The sequence below is a fragment of the Geotrypetes seraphini genome, chromosome 1 (genome assembly GCF_902459505.1).
Source record: "Geotrypetes seraphini chromosome 1, aGeoSer1.1, whole genome shotgun sequence".
Taxonomy (NCBI): Eukaryota; Metazoa; Chordata; class Amphibia; order Gymnophiona; family Dermophiidae; genus Geotrypetes; species Geotrypetes seraphini.
The window spans coordinates 130,309,559-130,327,967 of record NC_047084.1 but is presented as its reverse complement, the minus strand read 5'-3'; the positions used below and the strand labels follow the sequence as shown (position 1 = coordinate 130,327,967).

Sequence of the window (18,409 nt, the reverse complement as noted above, 5' to 3'; positions counted from 1 at the left end):
AAAAATGCATTTAAAACTCCTCATACTAAACCAGGGACATTAGATCATCTACTTTATTATTGTCCCTATATCAAGTTATTTTGGAATTCAATCTGGTCTCAAGTAAACTCTTTGTTGGAAAACCATGTTGTGCTTTCCTATGATACTGTTTTATTCGGAATGGCTATGAGAAAGAAAAGTCAAATATCATCGTATAATAACAAACTTTTATTAGTCATGACAGGGGTTGCCATTCAACATATTACCAATAATTGGAAAAATTACAAGAATCTTAATCACACATTTTGGTGGTATTCATTATGCCATATTTATAAGATGAAAAGAGCAATAGCGATACAAAAAGGGACATATAATAACTTTGTAAAGATATGGGGGCCATTGGCAAAGTATTGCGATGAATAGTCATCAGTTCTTTTCTTTTCCTTTTCTTTTTTTTCTTAAATGTATTTAGCACACTCAAGGGGGAGGGTGGAGTTGGGGGGTAATTTTACAAGATATGTTATAATACGGTATATAACATGTGTATATTCTATTTTAGTTGAAAATGTGATGAAGAGTGGATGGGTGGGAGGGGATATTACACTATTAGATATTATGTGTTAGATATTATAGTGCTATATTGGAATTACTTGTATGATGTATTTTTGTGCACTTGTTGTTTTGATTTGAAAATGAATAAAGAATTAACCCCCCCCCCCACAAAAAAAACCTCCTCATACTAGCATAAAATCGGTTTTATTACTTGGGACCTGGATTGGCCACTGTTGGAAACAGAATACTGGGCTTGCTGGACTTTCGGTCTGTCCCAGTATGGAAATTCTTATGTTATGTTCTTAAATGGAGAGATCTATATTATTAATAAAGTTTGATTTGGTTTTCAGAAAGTTAGCCCGTAGCTATGTGCAGTGGATCTGCAGTGGTCAGGTGTTTCATGGGGTGATATCCTTGTGATCCTTGGATGGTTCCTGTGACAGTGGAATAAACAAAATGGGTGCAGTCTCTTTGAGTCTAGTTACCCTGTAATTGGAATATATTAGCAAAAAGGAAGCGAAAGCCATGTTGTATAGGCTTCTGAAACACGTTGGCGTTCAGGGGATTGATTTTAAGCTAATGCTGAAAGCTAAGTAACCTTATATATGTTCATATGAAACAATAAGATAATTAACATTGACAGAAAAAATAACTTATAATGAAATAAGCAAAGTAAAAAAGATAAAACGGAGGAGGAGGTTCCGTGGGGCAAATGAAGAATTTCTCCCTTCAAACTAAGCTGTTTGTCGGGTTGTCTGATACCCCATACGGTCCTCAATAAGGATATACTTCACTGCTTTCGTGACTCTGTGTTTCTTTGGTATAGGCTTTCCAGCATTTCTGAAGTTTGACACTCTGGAAATCGATTTCACTTTAATGGATCAAGGTCATTTTCAGTAGGGTAGAAAACAGATTCATGGCTCCAGCTGTGAATGTGGAAATAGTCATGTTTCTGGATAAATTGAGCAAGTTTTTCTGAAAACTAATTAGCAGTTTCTTATGCTAATAGTTAATGTATTTTCACTCTGTATTTGATTCTACTGCCTTCTCATGCCTTTATTTGCTACTTCCAAAATAGAAGATCTGTCCTTCATATTTTCCTTTTCAGCATAAGGGAAGAAAAAACTGCTTTAACAAACTTAAGTTATAAGCATGAATAAGACAATATGTGATATCCGATTTAATAAGTAGTAGTTCAGCTACAATAATGAATTTAATGTTTTTGTTATGATTTAGGGTCGTGTGGCATTTGGTAATCATTATCAACCACAAACTCTGTGCATTAACTTTGATGATGCATTTCTAACATACACCACAAAGCCACCTTCAAGTCACCTTGACCAGTTTATGCATATTTTGAAAGGAAAGCTGGAAAATGTGAGGGTCATGCTTGTTCCCAGCCCAAGATACGTTGGTCTTCAAAACGATGAGTAAGAGATTTACTTTATTTTTTTAAATGTCGCCTAGTTTTGCTTTTATAAATCATGTATGATAGCAGAGGAATCATTTCTAAGATCTTCCATTGATTACATATGAAAATAGATCAGTTCCCACAGGAAACTCATTTCTGTTTTATTGAACACATTTGCTTAAGCAAATATTTACAGATTGATCACACTTGAATTTCAATACAGACATGTTGAAAAAGGTAGCTATTGGCAAGCTATTTCCCTTTCCTGATATACCGCTAGGATGGGGCCTGACTAAACTACTTGTCTAGATAACAGCAGTTGTCATCTAGAAAAAGGACTTATGAGGGAGGTTAACTGCTATTTTTGGCTAAATATATTGTCTAGCTACTGTTAAGAGTTGATCTGCATACCCGACTGGAACTTTCAAAAATATTTCTCCAACAGTTTACAGCTAGTGAAGTGAATATGATAATGTGAAATAGAAATGAAGGTGTGAATGTCAGTAGAAAGAACATATTAAATACGAGACAAAAAAAGTCATCTTAAGAGCAAAAAAGAAAATACACGCACATATCCCAAACCTACCAAAATAAATAGCAGAAATGAAAGCTTTGTTCAAAAAATGCATGTATTAATATATTTTAATGTGTAAGACAAATCATGTGTTTGATTCATCTTTATTGTGTCTGCTGTGAGACTGCCAGAACAATAAACACACATATTTTTATCTAAGTGAAGCTCAACAAAGCTCTGGTATATTTTTGCAAAATAGGGAGAAGTGGAATGATTTCAAATGCTGATAAATAAAACATTAACTATTCCTACTTCTAATTTTTTCAACTGAAATACTGTATGTGAATCCTTATTGTTAAGCCCCGGCAGCTTTATGCTCAAAGTATGGGAAACAAGATTCTGGATCTAGAAGCTGTGATGGAAGAAGAGGAATTGGATATAGTGGCGATCACAGAGACATGGTTCACAGAGAACCATGACAGGGATGTAGTTATACTGGGCTATAATCTGTTCAGGAAAGACAGGGTAGGAAGAAAAGGAGGGGGAGTAGCATTATATGTTAAAGATCAAATTAAAGCCACACAATTGCAGGACCTGCAGGGCAAGGAAGAGACACTGTGGATCAATTTGGAAAGAGGGAATGGTGAATATATTTACATTGGTGTGATATACAGGCCTCCGTCACAGATGGAAGAAGAGGACAGAGATTTAATAGTAGACATTCAGAATATATCTAAAAAACGGGAAGTCTTGCTAATAGGTGATTTTAACATGCCGGATGTTGATTGGGGTATCCCTATTGCAGGGTCTTCTAGAAGTAGGGAGATTCTGGATTCTCTACAAGGAGAACTGTTCCAGCAATTGGTAATGGAACCCACACGGGATGGGGTCATACTGGACTTAGTGCTTACAAACGGGGAAAGTGTTTCTGATATTAAAGCGGGTGATCATCTGCCATCCAGTTATCACTGCATGGTACGGTTTAATATTAAGATGGGTATAGAGAGGTCTCATTCAAAAGCAAAGGTTCTAGATTTTTTTAAAAAACTGTTCAGATAGGGGTTTACGTCAAGGAATTATTGTCTGGATGGGAACATCTGGAAGGAGTGGAAATGCAGTGGGCAAAACTGAAAGGATCAATTGTAAGGGCGACAGACCTTTTTCTGAGGCAAGTAAGTAAAAGTAAGAGAAAAAGAAGGCCACTTTGGTTCTCAAAAGTAGTAGCTGAGAAGGTAAGAAATAAGAGGTTAGCTTTCATAAACTACAAAAGATCGCAGAAAGAGGAAGACAGGCAAAAATATCTGGAAAAGTTTAAGAGAGGCTGGTCTTGTAGTCAGGAAAGCAAAGATGCAAATGGAAGATGGTAAAACGGGGAGACAATACATTTTTTAAGATATATTAGTGATAGGAAGAAGTGCAAAAGTGACATTGTGAGACTCAAAGGTGAAGGGGAGGAATATGTAGAAGCTGATAAAGAAAAGGCCACATTGCTTAACAGATATTTCTGTTCTGTGTTCATGGCTGGAGCACCGGGAGCGAGATCGCAGAAGACAAACGTGACTAGGGATGGAGGAATAATAGACCCTGATCGATTTTCAGAGGGTTGTGTTTGTGAGGAGCTAGCTAAAATAAAGGTAGACAAAGCAATGGAGCTGGATGGTGTACATCCTAGGGTGCTGAAGGAACTTAGGAAAGTTCTGGAAGCTCCGCTGACTGACTTTTTCAACCAGTCTCTAGAGTCAGGAGTGGTACCAGAGGACTGGCGAAGGGTGGATGTGGTCCCTCTCCACAAAAGTGGAAGTAAGGAAGAAGAGGGGAATTACAGGCCGGTAAGCAAATTAATGGAAACACTTTCAAAACAGAGAACGGTCAAGTTTCTGGAAACCATGTGGATTACAGGACCGGAGGCAACATGGATTCACTAGAGGTAGGTCCTATCAGACAAATCTGATCAATTTCTTTGATTGGGTGACCAGAGAATTGGATAGAGTATGTGTTCTAGATGTAGTGTATTTAGATTTTAGCGAAGCCTTTGACAGTATTCCACACAGATGTCTAATAAATAAACTGAGTGCCTTTGGGATGGGCCAAGAACTGGTTGAGTGGAAGGCAACAGAGGATAGTGATCAATGGAGATCGCTCTGAGGAAAAGGATGTAATCCCAGGACAAGCAGGCAGCATATTCTCAACATGTGGGTGACGTCACCTATGGAGCCCCCTAGCGGACGTTTCGCAAGCAGACTTGCTTGAAGACCTTCAAGCTTGCGAGTGGACCGTGCATGTGCGAGCGCCCCTCCCGCCCGACCTAGGGCATGCGTCTCCTCAGCATGTCCTCAGTTCTAAAGTTTCCGTTGGAGCCAGAAGCCCTGCTCCCTTGCTTCACGTGAAATCGTTGTGCCTCTTTGTACCGCGGCTTGCTTTTTTTGTTTTCAGGTTAGTCGCTGTGCTTGCGTCTTTTGTTTTTCACTTCGTGTCTTTGCGCCGGGTAACGGGTCGCGGGGCTGCGGCTGTGTTTTTTCTTATGTCCTGGCCTCGTTCAGGGTTTAAAAACTGCACCCAGTGTACCGGGTGATCTTCATCACTGACCCCCATCATTGGTGTGTGGAGTACCTCGGTGCGTACCACCGTGCTGAGCCCTGCCCATGTTGTGCGACCTTGTAACCACGGGCGCTTCATCAGAGGGTGGCCAAAATTCTTCAACTGCTTGGCCCCATGGAACCTGCGGGACAGGCCTTGAGCTTGGCATTGGCCCCGGCATTGGGGCCTCGGCCTCGAAGTCCTCAGCCTTGAAGTCTCCCTCGGCCTTGAAGACCCTGGCCTCGGCTCCTCCTGATACCCCGGCCTTGGGTAAGTCTCCTCTTGCCTCCGCAGGTGTGCCGGCAAAGAAGCCTACATCGGAGTCTCATGCGAGTGCCGCTTCGTCGGCCTCTTCGAGACATCATTCAAAACGTGCCTCCTCACGTAGGGAATACTCTTCCTTGAGATTGCCCCCGAAGGAGCGCACTGCTGCACATCCAGCCCAACATCCTCTGGTCTTGGTGCCTATGTTCGAGGACATGCTTAAGGCTATCCTTACCATGCAGCTTTCCTCGGTGGTGAGCCAACTGGTCTCGACCTCGACCCAGTCCTAGTCTGACCAACCTGGGCGTTCTCCCCTTGTGTCTCGGGGCCATGCTCGGAAGTCTCGCAGATTGCCCTCGAGTGACTCCTCCTCCTCGGAGTCGAGGCGTGAGGCCTTTCGGGTGTCCCGGAAAGGAACCCGCTCCTCACCCTCGGCCTCGTTGAGGCTCGCTCCTTCTAAGAAGCTTCGGTCTTCTCCGCCCCTCCGGGGCCGGTCTCCGACCTTGAGACTCACGGGGCCTCTGTTGTCTTCGGCTTTGGAGGCGGGTCTTCGTTTGACCTCATCCTCTCCACTTTCCCCGGGCAGCCGGATGGATGTTGCCTGAGTGGTTGCCTCGAGCCATGAGGGGGAGTTTTCCTTTGCTCCGTCCTCGCTAAGGCTTCGCAAACTGGTGCCTCGGACGCTGGGGTCCTCCCCGAGTCACCTTCTGCGGAGCCGCTCTTCCTCACCCATGAGACGTTTCAGTAGAGCTTCCTCAGTCTCTCGTTCTCGTGACTCAGAGGCTCCGGCTTATTATTTGAGGGAAGTTTCTCCCTCTTTATCTGCTGCCCCAGATCTCGTTCTGGGTCCCCTCTGAAGGATGAGTCTTCTCCTCGAAACTCCTCCTTCACTCGTTTTATTTCCAATATGGGTAAGGCCTTGCAGCTGGATCTCCAGTCTGAGTTCCGCTATACCCAGGAATACTTGGCGTAGATGGGGGTTCCTCATCCGCCCCGTGAGGCGTTGCGCTTGCCGCTGCATCAGGTTCTTCGGCGGACCTTCCTCTGGAACCTGGAGACGCTGTATGCTATTACTGCCATCCCCTCCAAATTGGAGTCCCGTTACCGGACGGTCCCTGTCAAGGGGTTTGAGAATGCTCAGCTTTCCCACTAGTCCTTGGTGGTAGAGTCGTCCTTGAAAAAGTCCAACCCCTCGAAGGTATATGCTGCGGTCCCTCCAGGCCGGGAAGGGCTTTCCATGGACAAGTTTGGTCGCCGCCTGTATCAAAATTCTATGATGGCGAACCGTGTCCTTAACTACACTTTTACCTTCACGTCCTATCTCAGGTACTGTGTGGACGCCCTCCACTCGTTCCAAGTGGACATGCCGGCTTCTCGGCGTCAGGAGTTTCATCTTCTTGAGGATACTCTCCCCCAGCTCCGCCTCTATATGTTCTAGGCGGCATACGACGCCTTCGAGTTGTCCTCGAGGGTCACAGCCTTTGTGATTGCCATGCGGCGCCTCGCCTGGCTCCGGATTATGGATATGGACCCGAACCTCCAAGATCGTCTGGTCAATCTTCCTTGTGTGGGGCATGAGCTCTTTGATGATTCCATTGAGGCTGCCACTAAGCGCCTCTTGGGCATGAACGGTCTTTCGCCTGTCTGGTGCGGCTTAAACTAAAAACTCCTCTGGCTCAGCCGTTCAAGATCCCTCCTCAGAGGTACCCGCATAAATCGACTCCTGCGTTCTCTTGGCCACCTCCCAAGCATCCACAGCAGCAGCAGCAGCATCCTGCTAAGGCCCAGCTGCCGGCTCCGGTGAAGCCTGGGCCGTCTTTTTGACAATTCCAGTCTGAGCCTCCTGGCTCCCTTCCTCCTGGAGCCTTCCCCCCTCCCATCGGGGGTCGTCTCCAGCATTTCTACACTCAGTGGGAAAGTCTTACCACCGACAGCTGGGTGCTTACCATCGTTCGGGAGGGGTACTCTCTTCACTTCTGTCACGTACCCCTGGACCTTCCACCAAGAGAGTTTCCTTCTGCCAGGTCTCAGCTACCTCTTCTTCTGCGGGAAGCTCATGCCCTCCTTCGCCTCAGGGCGGACAGTGGAATACGGGGTTTTATTCCCAGTATTTTATGGTTCCCAAGAAAACGGGCGATCTGTGTCCGATCCTGGAACTCAGGGCTCTGAACAGGTTTCTGGTCAAGGAAAAGTTCAGAATGCTCACCCTTCCTACGTTGTATCCCCTGATGAACGAGGGGGATTAGCTGTGCTCTTTGGACCTCAAGGAGGCTTACACGCACGCACATACCGATTCATCTGGTCTCTTGCCGGTATCTGAGATTCCGGGTGGGTGATCTCCACCTCCAATATCGTGTTCTTCGAGGGCTTCAGGTGTTTCCCTACCTTGACGACTGGTTGATCAAAGCATCCTCCCGCCAGGAGGTTCTGCGTGCGACGAATCTGACAATTTCTCTCCTTCAGAGTCTCAGCTTCGAGGTGAACTTTCCCAAGTCTCACCTCTGTCCGTCTCAGTCCCTCGAGTTTATCGGAGCGGTCCTGGACACGGTTCGCCTCCGCTCCTTCTTGCCCCAGCCTCATCAGGAGGCCCTTGTTCGTCTGTGCCAGTGAGTGGCCCTCCTGTCCTCGGCCCCGGCTCGGCTCCTGATGGTCCTGCTCGGCCACATGGCTTCTACGGTTCACGTGACTCCTTTTGCTAGACTTCACCTCCGTATACCTCAATGGACTCTGGCATCTCAATGGAACCAGGATCGGGATCCTGTCTCTCAACTCATTGTCGTGACTCCTTTGTTGAAGTGGTCTCTCCGCTGGTGGATGTTCTCTTCCAATCTTTCCAGAGGTTTTCTGTTTCATGCTCCTCTTCCGCAGAAGGTCCTCACCATCGGCCTATGCATGGGGAGCGCACCTGGACGGTCTTCGCACTCAGTGTCTTTGGTCCAGTGCCGTCCTCCTTTGTCACATCAACCTGCTGGAGCTTTGGGTGGTTTTCTACGCTCTGAAGGCTTTTTGTTACCTTCTTTGTGACCGAGTGGTGCTGGTTTGCACGGACAATCAGGTCGCCATGTATTATATCAACAAACAAGGGGGCACAGGGTCCCTGTCCCTGTGCCAGGAGGCGATGCGGCTCTGGGATTGGGCCATCTGCCACAACATCTTCCTTCGTGTTGTCTACATTCAGGGTCAGCAGAACTGCCTGGCAGACAAGTTGAGCTGCCTTCTGCATCCTCACGAATGGTCTCTCCATTCCTCGACCCTGCGCCAGGTGTTCACTCGGTGGGGGTCTCCGGAAATCGATCTGTTCGCGTCCCCCCTCAATCACAAGTTGCCCCATTTCTGCTTCAGGGTTTACACCCCTCTCAGGAGCAAGGCGGATGCCTTTCTTCTGGATTGGACGAACCTGTTTCTATACGCGCTTCCTCCTTTCCCTCTGATTCTGAAGACTCTCGTCATGCTCAAGTCCACTCACGCCACCATGATTCTGATAGCTCCTCGGTGGCCCTGACAACTGTGGTTCTCCTTGCTGTTACAACTCAGTTCCAGGGAGCCTCTTCTACCACCTGTTTTTCCTTCTCTGCTTACGCAGAGTCGGGGATCTCTGCTTCATCCCAACCTGCAGTCTCTGCACTTAACAGCTTGGTTCCTCGAGACTTGATGCCCTCGTTCCAGTTTTCTCAGTCTGTGCTGGATGTCCTGGAGGCGTCTCGGAAGGAGTCCACTCGCCAATATTACTATCAGAAGTGGACCCGCTTTTCTTCTTGGTGTGCTACGCAGCGACAAGATCCGCAGTCCACATTATCAAAAGGATGTTGGAGGCCACATTATCAAAAGGATGTGCTGAGAATAGAGTTGGTTCAGCGATTGGCCACCAGGATGGTCTCAGGACTCAAGGATCTTCCATATGAAGAACATCTAGGTAAGTTACAGCTATACTCTCTCAAGGAATGCAGAGAGAGGGGAGACATGATAGAGATGTTCAAATATATTACTGGCCGCATTGAGGTGGAAGAAGACATCTTTTTCCTTACAGGTTCTACGGTGACAAGAGGGCTTCCGCTAAAAATCAGGGGTGGGAGATTCATGGTGACACTAGGAAGTATTTCTTCACCGAAAGGGTGGTTGATCGATGGAATGATCTTCCACTTCAGGTAGTAGAGGCCAATAATGTGCTCGATTTTAAGAATAAATTGGATAAACATGTGGGTTCACTTCAAGGAAGTGCTTAGGGGGCTGGGTTATTAGAGTGGGCAGACTTGTTGGGCCGAAGGCCCTTTTCTGCCGTCATACTCTATGTATGTTTCTATGTTTCTCCTTGTCTTCTGTCCTGGATTATCTGTTGCACTTGTCTGGGGCTGGTCTCAAATCCACCTCGATTAGAGTCCACCTTAGTGCCATTGCTGCTTTTCATCTGCCGATTGACGGGAAGCCTCTCTCTGTTCATCCAGTGGTTTCCCATTTCATGAAGGGCCTTTTTCACGTTCATCTGCCCCTTAAACCTCCTCCCGTGGTTTGGGATCTCAACTTGGTCCTTGCTCATTTGATGGAACCGCCTTTTGAGCCACTGGTGCGGGCTCACTTGAAGTTTCTCACATGGAAAGTTGTGTTTCTTATTGTGCTCACTTCTGCTCGTAGGGTCAGTGAGCTGCAGGCCTTGGTTGCGGACCCTCCTTTCACTGTTTTCCATCATGATAAGGTGGTTCTCCATACCCATCCTAAATTCTTGCCAAGGTTGTTTCTGATTTTCACATCAACCAATTCATTGTTCTTCCTATGTTTTTTCTGAAGCCCCATTCTCACCCAGGAAAAGTGGCTCTGCATTCTCTTGACTGTAAGCGTGTGCTGGCTTTCTACTTGAAGCACACTGCTCCTCATCGTTCTGCTCCCCAGCTGTTCCTCTCTTTCGATCCTAACTGCTTAGGGCGATGTGTTTCTAAGCAGACCATTTCTAACTGTTGGTCGCTTGTATTCCTTTCTGTTACGCTCAGGCTGGTCTCTCCCTGCCGGGTCGGGTCACTGGCCATCGGGTTGGAGTGATGGCGGCGTCTGTTGCTTTCCTCCGCTCGACTCTGCTTGAGGAAATCTGCAAGGCTGCCACTTGGTCCTCGGTTCATACGTTCACCTCTCACTACTGTCTGGATGCTTTCTTCAGGCGTGACGGCCATTTTGGCCAGTCGGTTTTGCAACATCTGTTCTCCTAAATTCCCAACTCTCCCACCATCCCTTTCTGGTTAGCTTGGAGGTCTCCCACATGTTGAGAATATGCTGCTTGCATGTCCTGGGATAAAGCACAGTTACTTACCGTAACAGGTGTTATCCAGGGACAGCAGGCAGATATTCTCGCAACCCACCCACCTCCCCGGGTTGGCTTTTTTGCTAGCTATCTGAACTCAGGACATGCTGAAGAGACGTATGCCCTAGGTCGGGCAGGAAGGGCGCTCTCGCATGCGTGGTCCACTCACAAGCTTGAAGGTCTTCAAACAAGTCTGCTTGCGAAAACGTCCGCTAGGGGGCTCCGTAGGTGACGTCACACACATGTTGAGAATATCTGCTTGCTGTCCCTGAATAATACCAGTTACGGTAAGTAACTGTGCTGTACCAGTGATGTGCCTCAAGGTTCTGTTCTTGGGCCTGTTCTTTTTAACATTTTTATAAACGATATTGCTGAAGGATTGTCAGGTAAGATTTGCCTCTTTGCGGATGATACAAAAATCTGCAATAAAGTAGACACGCCGGATTGTGTGAATAACATGAAGAAAGACCTGGTGAAGCTTGAAGAATGGTCTGAAATTTGGCAGCTAAAATTTAATGCTAAGAAATGCAAAAACCAGAGGGAACGGTACAGATTAGGGAGTGAAGAGCTTATATGCACGACAGAAGAGCGGGATTTGGATGTGATTGTATGTGATGATCTTAAGGTGGCCAAACAGGTCGAAAAGTTAACAGCAAAAACTAGAAGGATGTTAAGTTGCATAGGGAGAGGTATGGCTAGTAGGAAAAAGGAAGTATTGATGCCTCTGTATAAGGCTTTGGTGAGACCTCAATTAGAATATTGTGTACAAATCTGGAGACCGCACCTTCAGAAAAATATAAAAAGGATGGAGTCGGTCCAGAGGAAGGCTACTAAAATGGTATGTGGTCTTCATCATAAGGCATTTGGGGACAAACTTAAAGATCTCAATCTGTGTACTTTGGAAGAAAGGCAGGAGAGGAGAGATATGTTAGACATGTTTAAATACCTACGTAATGTAAATGCGCATGAGTTTAGTCTCTTTAATTTGAAAGGAAACTTTGCAATGAGAGGGCATAGGATGAAGTTAAGAAGTGATAGGCTCCGGAATAATCTAAGGAAATACTTTTTTTACAGAAAGGGTGGTAGATGCATGGAACAGTCTCCCAGAAGAAATGGTGGAGACAGAGAGACTGTGTCTGAATTCGAAAGGGCCTGGGATAGGCACGTGGGATCTCTGAAAGAGAGAAAGAGATAATGGTTACTGCAGATATGCAGACTAGATGGGCCATTTGGCCTTTATCTGCCATCATGTTTCTATATTATTAATCTAAACTAGCAGTTTATAATCTAGTTCTGCAATGTTGATCTATACTGTTGATCTGCAGTTTTCACCCATGTTGTTGATCCATGATGCTGCTTTTATGTTGTTTGCTAAGGGCCTTGGGGTTGATCTGTGATATTCTTCAGGTATTTCAGAACTACTTTGTTAATAGTACACTGGCTACACCATATCTTTATATTGGTGGTGATGTCACTGAATTGTCAGTGTTATCTATTTCCACTTACTCACTTGTCTGGACTGGCCAAACAGGATTCAAGGAAAGGAAATTAAGAGGTAAGAACAAATTTCAACATATAGTCAATGATTTATTGAAATAAATTAATGATTTGTCATCACCACAAATTGTAAGATGCACTTGAATGCTGGGTTACCAATAGAATATTGACTCATATACCTGAAATTAGGTTATATGTATAAATGTAGTGTAGTTTCCACATTAGTCCACTTTAAAGGTAATAAATAGGTAATATTGCCATTTTCTACTCATTCCTGACCAGAGGAAGAAAGTTCAGTCCTTTGAAAGCTAGTAAAAATATGTATTTATTTAGTCCACTAAAAAGGTATCTTCTTTTTCTTTTCTTTATTTTTATTACATAGTACAAGTCTTATGGTATATTGCAGTGGCTACAGAAATATGCTTTAGTAATAGCCAAGAAACTTAAACAATGTAAAAAATTTTTGTATTATATTTTATTGAACTAAAACTTAGTACAAAATATTTCAATGTTGCAGGGAGATTTATTCAAACACTCTTTATTTTCTTGTGCAACAGGCCACCAAGGTTAATGGGAGAAGGCTTTGTTCTAATGCAGTCTAATGATGTTGACATTTACTACTACATGGACGAACCAGGTAACAGGATACACCATATGCTTGCTTACTAGAAGAAAGTGGATATATTTTTCATGCAACCTTTTTGTGAAATCTGTTCAAGGACCAACACAAAGATATTGTGGCAACAACAGTCTTATTCTGGACTCAAGCATTAAAGGGGTTTACCCCGTTCTCCGAGAGAAGGCCCTGTAGGAGGTAGTTGGGCTAACTAGAGAATTGTTTCTGAGCGTCCCTATTTAACTCTCGCTCCTCTTGTTACGAAATCCATTTCCCAGGCTAGGAATTCTCCCTGGTGTACATCATATCATAGAAAACTTAAGCAAACATGTAGGAAACTTGAGCGAAAATGGAAAAATTCTAATTCAGACCTAGACAAACTTAATTGGAGGCTCACCATATGAAAATATAACTTTGAATTGAGGAAAGCAAGCGGTAAAATTGCCAGTTCTAATTACCAAAGTGGTACTTTATTTAGACTCTGGTGTACATTAACTAGCTATGACCATAAATCTCCTACTGAAGACTCTTTTGCTTTCATTTTTTGAAGACAAAATTGTTACTATTAGGAATTCCTTCTCTGCAGTGAACCTTGGTCTTTTCCTAAGGGATTTCAAGGGTAGCTTAAGGTTGACACCAGCAGATCGTTTCTGGTATTCATTTGATTCAGTATCTGAGATTCAAGTTTCAAAATTATGTGCAAAATTGATGAGATGCAAATGCACTCTTGACCCTTTTTCCTCTTATCTCTTTGCTAATATTCAACCTCAAGCAATTAATTGACTGACTGCATTATTAAATTATGCTTTAGAAACAGGGTATTTATCGCATGATATGGGTATAATAAGTCTTACTCCCCTGACCCTTTTCCCTCTTATCTCTTTGCTAATATTCCACCTCAAGCGATGAATTGGCTGACTGCTTTATTAAATTATGCTTTAGAAAGAGGGTATCTATCACAAGATATGGGTATAATAAGTCTTACGCCCCTTCTTAAAAAATCAGATCTTGACCCAACTGTCACTTCTCACTATAGACCGATCGCTAATATACTTCTTCTAACTAAACTTATGGAATCAATTGTTGCCAGCCAATTCTCTAGTTACATGGAGACATTTTCTATCCTCTTACCTTTCCAGTATTGGTTCCGTCCAAATTTTAGTACAGAAACTCTTTAGGGGTATCTCCTCTCAAAGATCGAGCAATTACAGTCTTGTAAGAAACACGCGATCTTCAGTTTGATTTGTCTGCAGCTTTCGATGTTGTCAACCATAATATTCTGCACTACTTGCTCTCAGAAATCGGCCTTGATCAGACTGTCTTGGACGGGTTCAATAAATTTCTATCCTCCTGTTCTTACTCTGTTAATATGAAAGGATCTAACTCAAAATCTTGGAAAAATCTTTTGTGGTGTTCCCTAGGGCTCGCCATTGTCTTCGATTTTATTTAACGTCTATATTAGTACATTGGAATGCTATGATTTGAATATTCGAGAAACTTTATTAATGTATGTTGATGATATTTTTATATTACTTGAGGTTGACCCAGATCTTGTTAATTTGATATCCGATATTAACTATTGCATTGCCGAACTTCAGTCCAGGGACAGCAAGCAGATAGCCCAAGACTAAGGTGCGCTAGTGTTTTCAGCGCACACAGGATTTTAGCACGTGCTAAACCCATACTACGCTTCTAGAACTAACACCAGCTCAATGCTGGCATTTAAGGTCTAGTGTGCGCAGCAGTGTAGCGCGCGCTATTCTGTGTGTTAAAGCCCTAGCGCACTTTAATAAAAGGAGCCCTAAGCTTTTATGACTTGGCCCAAAATTAGACTCTTTTCCTTCTGTTGTGACCTTAGACTCAGGAGAATCTTTGAAAATTGAGTTTTCCTTGCAAATATTGGGTATTGTCATTGATTCATCACTTACATTCAAGGATCAACTAAATTCTCTTGTTAAAAAAGTGTTTCTTTAGCCTCCGTATTCTGAGAAGAGTGAGAGCGCTTTTTCACCTGCAACATTTCTCTGTATTGGTTCAGTCAATTATCTTGTCAAGGTTGGACTATTGTAACTCAATGTACCCGGGTCTTCCAAAGGTTAGTCTGCAGTGACTCCAGCTGATATATAACACAGCTGCTAAGCTCATATTCGGTAAGAGTAAATTTGTAACCCTGCTGCTTAGGGAACTACATTGGCTTCCTGTGTATCTTAGAATTCAATTCAAGTGCATTTGTATTGCATTTAAGATTTTATTTGGCATCTTTATCACTTTGGTTCCTTTAGATTGCAATGTGCTTAGATCTCATCTTGCCAGAAGGTCTCAAAAATTAAAACTTCCATTTCCTTCCCTTAGGGGTAAAAACATAACTTTCAGGAGATTTAGTCATTCTTTCGTTTTCAAACTAACAGAGCTCTGGAATGAACTACTGCTGAGACTGAGAAGTTTAGGCCCCTTTCTTTTATTCCAGAAAGCCCTGAAAACTTTCCTGTTTACTAAACATTTTGGAAAATAAGTCATTTTAGTTTACTTCTTTTTTTTTTAACGTTTATGTATTATGCTTATTTTACTGTTAACTGAGTCGAGCTCCTTTTGGTTGAAGACCCGGTCTATAAAACTAAGTTTTAGTTTAGTTTATTTTGTTATATAGAGTGCCATTCTTCCTCCCTCTCTTTTTACCCATCTTTCCTGAAGAGATTATAGTCAGCAACGACTACATCTGGTTCTCCATGTTCCACAGCTACATGACTGCCATTAAATTCATATTAGTCCTTTCCATTACTGCATCTAGATTTGGGACTTTATGGTCATTAGTATACATAGCTTTCCAGATGTGTTTAATGTCTGTCCATCCATTCCCATTGATCCAAGTTTAAATCCCTTTATTCTGCTCTTTACAGGAATTGTACCAGAAGAATGTGAGGAAAACATTGAAGGAGAAACAAGCAATGAAGATAGCAAACTGCAGGACTTGCCTCCATGTTGGGGATTAGACATCGTTTGTGGGAAAGGAACTGATTTTAACTATGGTCCCTGGGCTGACAGACAGAGGTAGGCAGCAAATTATTCATTTGATAATTCTGTTTAACTTCACTGATAATGTGAATTTGTTTGATAATGGATTGAGCCCTTTTATTCTGAAACTAGAATACTGTGTTTACTTGTCATTCTAGACCAGTCCAGACTCATGAGTAATGTCCATCAACCAGTAGATGGAGACAAAGAAAACTTGTTCTCATGATTAATCCTTAAAGAGTATCTTGCAGCCTGGAATGTTCAGTCTTTTTCTCCATCTCCAAGCAGGTGGTTGGACTGTTCAGATCCTCTGCGGTGCCTTTCAGCCAGTTCCTGTCCCAGTTCCTTCTGGGTGTCAGTTGAGTAGGGTTTCCTCTCAGAGGATATTGGCTCCATCTACAGGGTCCAGTACAAAGCAATGATGATTTGTCATCAATTTATGTATGGAAACATCCCAGAATTCCTCAAAAGTAATATACTCAGTTATATACCAAAAAGATCTTTACATTCTGAGAATTTAGCTTTACTGAAGACGTCTGTGAACCCAAGACTTGTTGAGACCGGTAAAATGACTTTCTGTTGCGCTGGAGTTAAGTTATGGAACTCCTTGGTGGGTCAGATAAGAAATTGCTGTGAAAAGGGTAGGTTCAGAAAATTACTAAAGACGCAGCTATTCGTAGATGCCTTTTTTTTTAGTTATTTTTCGTAAAGTTGAACTATTCATGATCTTTTTTACCCACATTATGGTATTTTTGTGAAGATTGTTTATATGTTTATTTTACTTTATGTCTACTTTTATTATGAATCTGTTTTTATTATGTGTTCATTTTAATACTGTGCATGTACATTATGTAAACCTTTTAGTTTTAAACAGTATATAAATTTTAAAAACAAATAAATAAATTCTTCATGAACCTGGGTATCACCTTCACTCCTTCGTTACTCACCTGTCCATGAAGAGTTTTCAGGCAGCTTTTGGCTTCAAAAAAGCAATTTGATCTTTTATTGGGCACTTACTCTTTGCTGGTAAGTACAGCCACCATTCCCTATTGCAGTTTGATTCCAATGGTGCCAGTGTGTGTGGAAGCAGTTGCCCCTCCCTCATTGGTCTGGGACGATATCTGTCAGAAAGGCTTGCTGAGTTGATCCTTTGCAGAGATGTTCTGCTGTATCTGTCTTTTAGCTGCTTGATGATTCAGGAGCTTCTTTCTATTATGTTTGTCGCTCATGGTTCTTATAGCATTTCAACTGAATTCCTCCATGCAGGGCACCATTTGTTACTATGCAGAATGTGAATAATCTAGTCTTTCATGGCTCTTTAGATGAGCCCATGTTGACTGTTTTCCTGTTGCTGGATTGCTTGTTTGACCTTATTCCTTTGGGCAGCTGTTTAGCTGGTTTGTTGCTTGCTTCACCACCTCTACCTTTGCTTCAGGGGCTCTTACCTATTAGTGTGTGTGCCGGCATTTAAAAAACAAAACAAAACGTCCTTCTGAGAGCCATGTGTTGCATGACCTTGTTTTTTGCCTTCCTTTCTCTCAGTACGGCGAGATTATCAGACAACTTTTTCCTCCATGGTAAACTTGCCTCGTTGGTATGTTTTTTTTCTAGGGAGATGGTTTTCCTGTGTGGATGCCATTTGAGCTTTTGAAAATGATCCTACAATTGCTGGGATCAGCATTTCTTACGTATCAAAAAAGGAATGCCCTAAAAGAGGGTTTCGGTCCTTTTCTATTTAGACAAAGTGAATGGCTGCCTTACTACTAGCAGTCTGGATTCTTACAATTTTATTTTAGTTTTATATCCTGTCCTACCCAGGAGCATTGAACGGGTCACAGTAGTACATTCACAATGTTTGGGGTACAGGAGTAGTGGTACATTTTATATTGTAGGGTAGAAACAATACAAACATAATGTTTTAGAGGTACCTGGTTAATAGTGGAGGGGAGAGGAAGAAGGCATTTACAATAAAAGGGTGAAGCATCAGGGTGTATACAGCATCTGTGTCCATTAAAAAAAAAAAAAAAGGCTGAGCTATTGGTAAGACAGGTAAGCGACTAGTCTTGTCCAGTTGCTTTGTTTTGTGCATCGCCAAGCGATTTTAGTGTATCAATCGCTCGGCTAGTTTGCATGGTGTTTTAATATTAAATAGCTAATTTGCAAGGCTGGATCAGAAAATGGGTGATCAAGGGGGAAAAACATGCAGTGAGCTGTTATCCCAGGACAAGCAGGCAGCATATTCTTAACGTATGGGTGACGTCACCGACGGAGCCCCGGTATGGACACTTTTAACTAGAAAGTTCTAGTTGGCTGCAACGCGCATGCGCGAGTGCCTTCCCGCCCGACGGAGGAGAGTGTGGTCCCCAGTTTCTTCGTTTCCGCAGAGCGAAGAAGACGCATGTGTTTTCAACGGCCGTTGAAAAACTAATTTTTGCCTTCCCGCTCGCGTATTTTCTCATTTTTTTCTATTTTTCTCCTTTGGATTCCTTTAGAGTTACTTTCAAAAAAAACCAACTCGTCGAGTTTTCTTTATTTTTCAAACCGGCCCCGGCGGGGCCTGTTGCCATTATACCGGCCTCCGGCTTTGATTTTGCGGAGGCCGTGTTTCCCTTCATGCCCCCTCAACCGGGCTTTAAGAAGTGCCAGCAGTGTGCACGCCCGATCTCTCTCACCGACCCGCACAATTGGTGCCTGCAGTGC

The 18,409-nt window shown here is 43.4% G+C and overlaps 1 protein-coding gene across 9 annotated transcripts in view; it reads left to right on the top strand.

The window, feature by feature from the left end:
- Positions 1 to 18,409, top strand: part of KIAA1109 (KIAA1109 ortholog) — a 908,505-nt gene that overhangs the window by 73,136 nt on the left and 816,960 nt on the right. For all 9 annotated transcript variants that reach the window (XM_033938537.1, XM_033938601.1, XM_033938589.1 and 6 more), the window contains exons 8-10: positions 1,768 to 1,961; positions 12,639 to 12,718; positions 15,595 to 15,745. In XM_033938537.1, the coding sequence (XP_033794428.1) occupies positions 1,768 to 1,961; positions 12,639 to 12,718; positions 15,595 to 15,745 (425 nt within the window). The remainder of the gene's footprint in view (positions 1 to 1,767; positions 1,962 to 12,638; positions 12,719 to 15,594; positions 15,746 to 18,409) is intronic.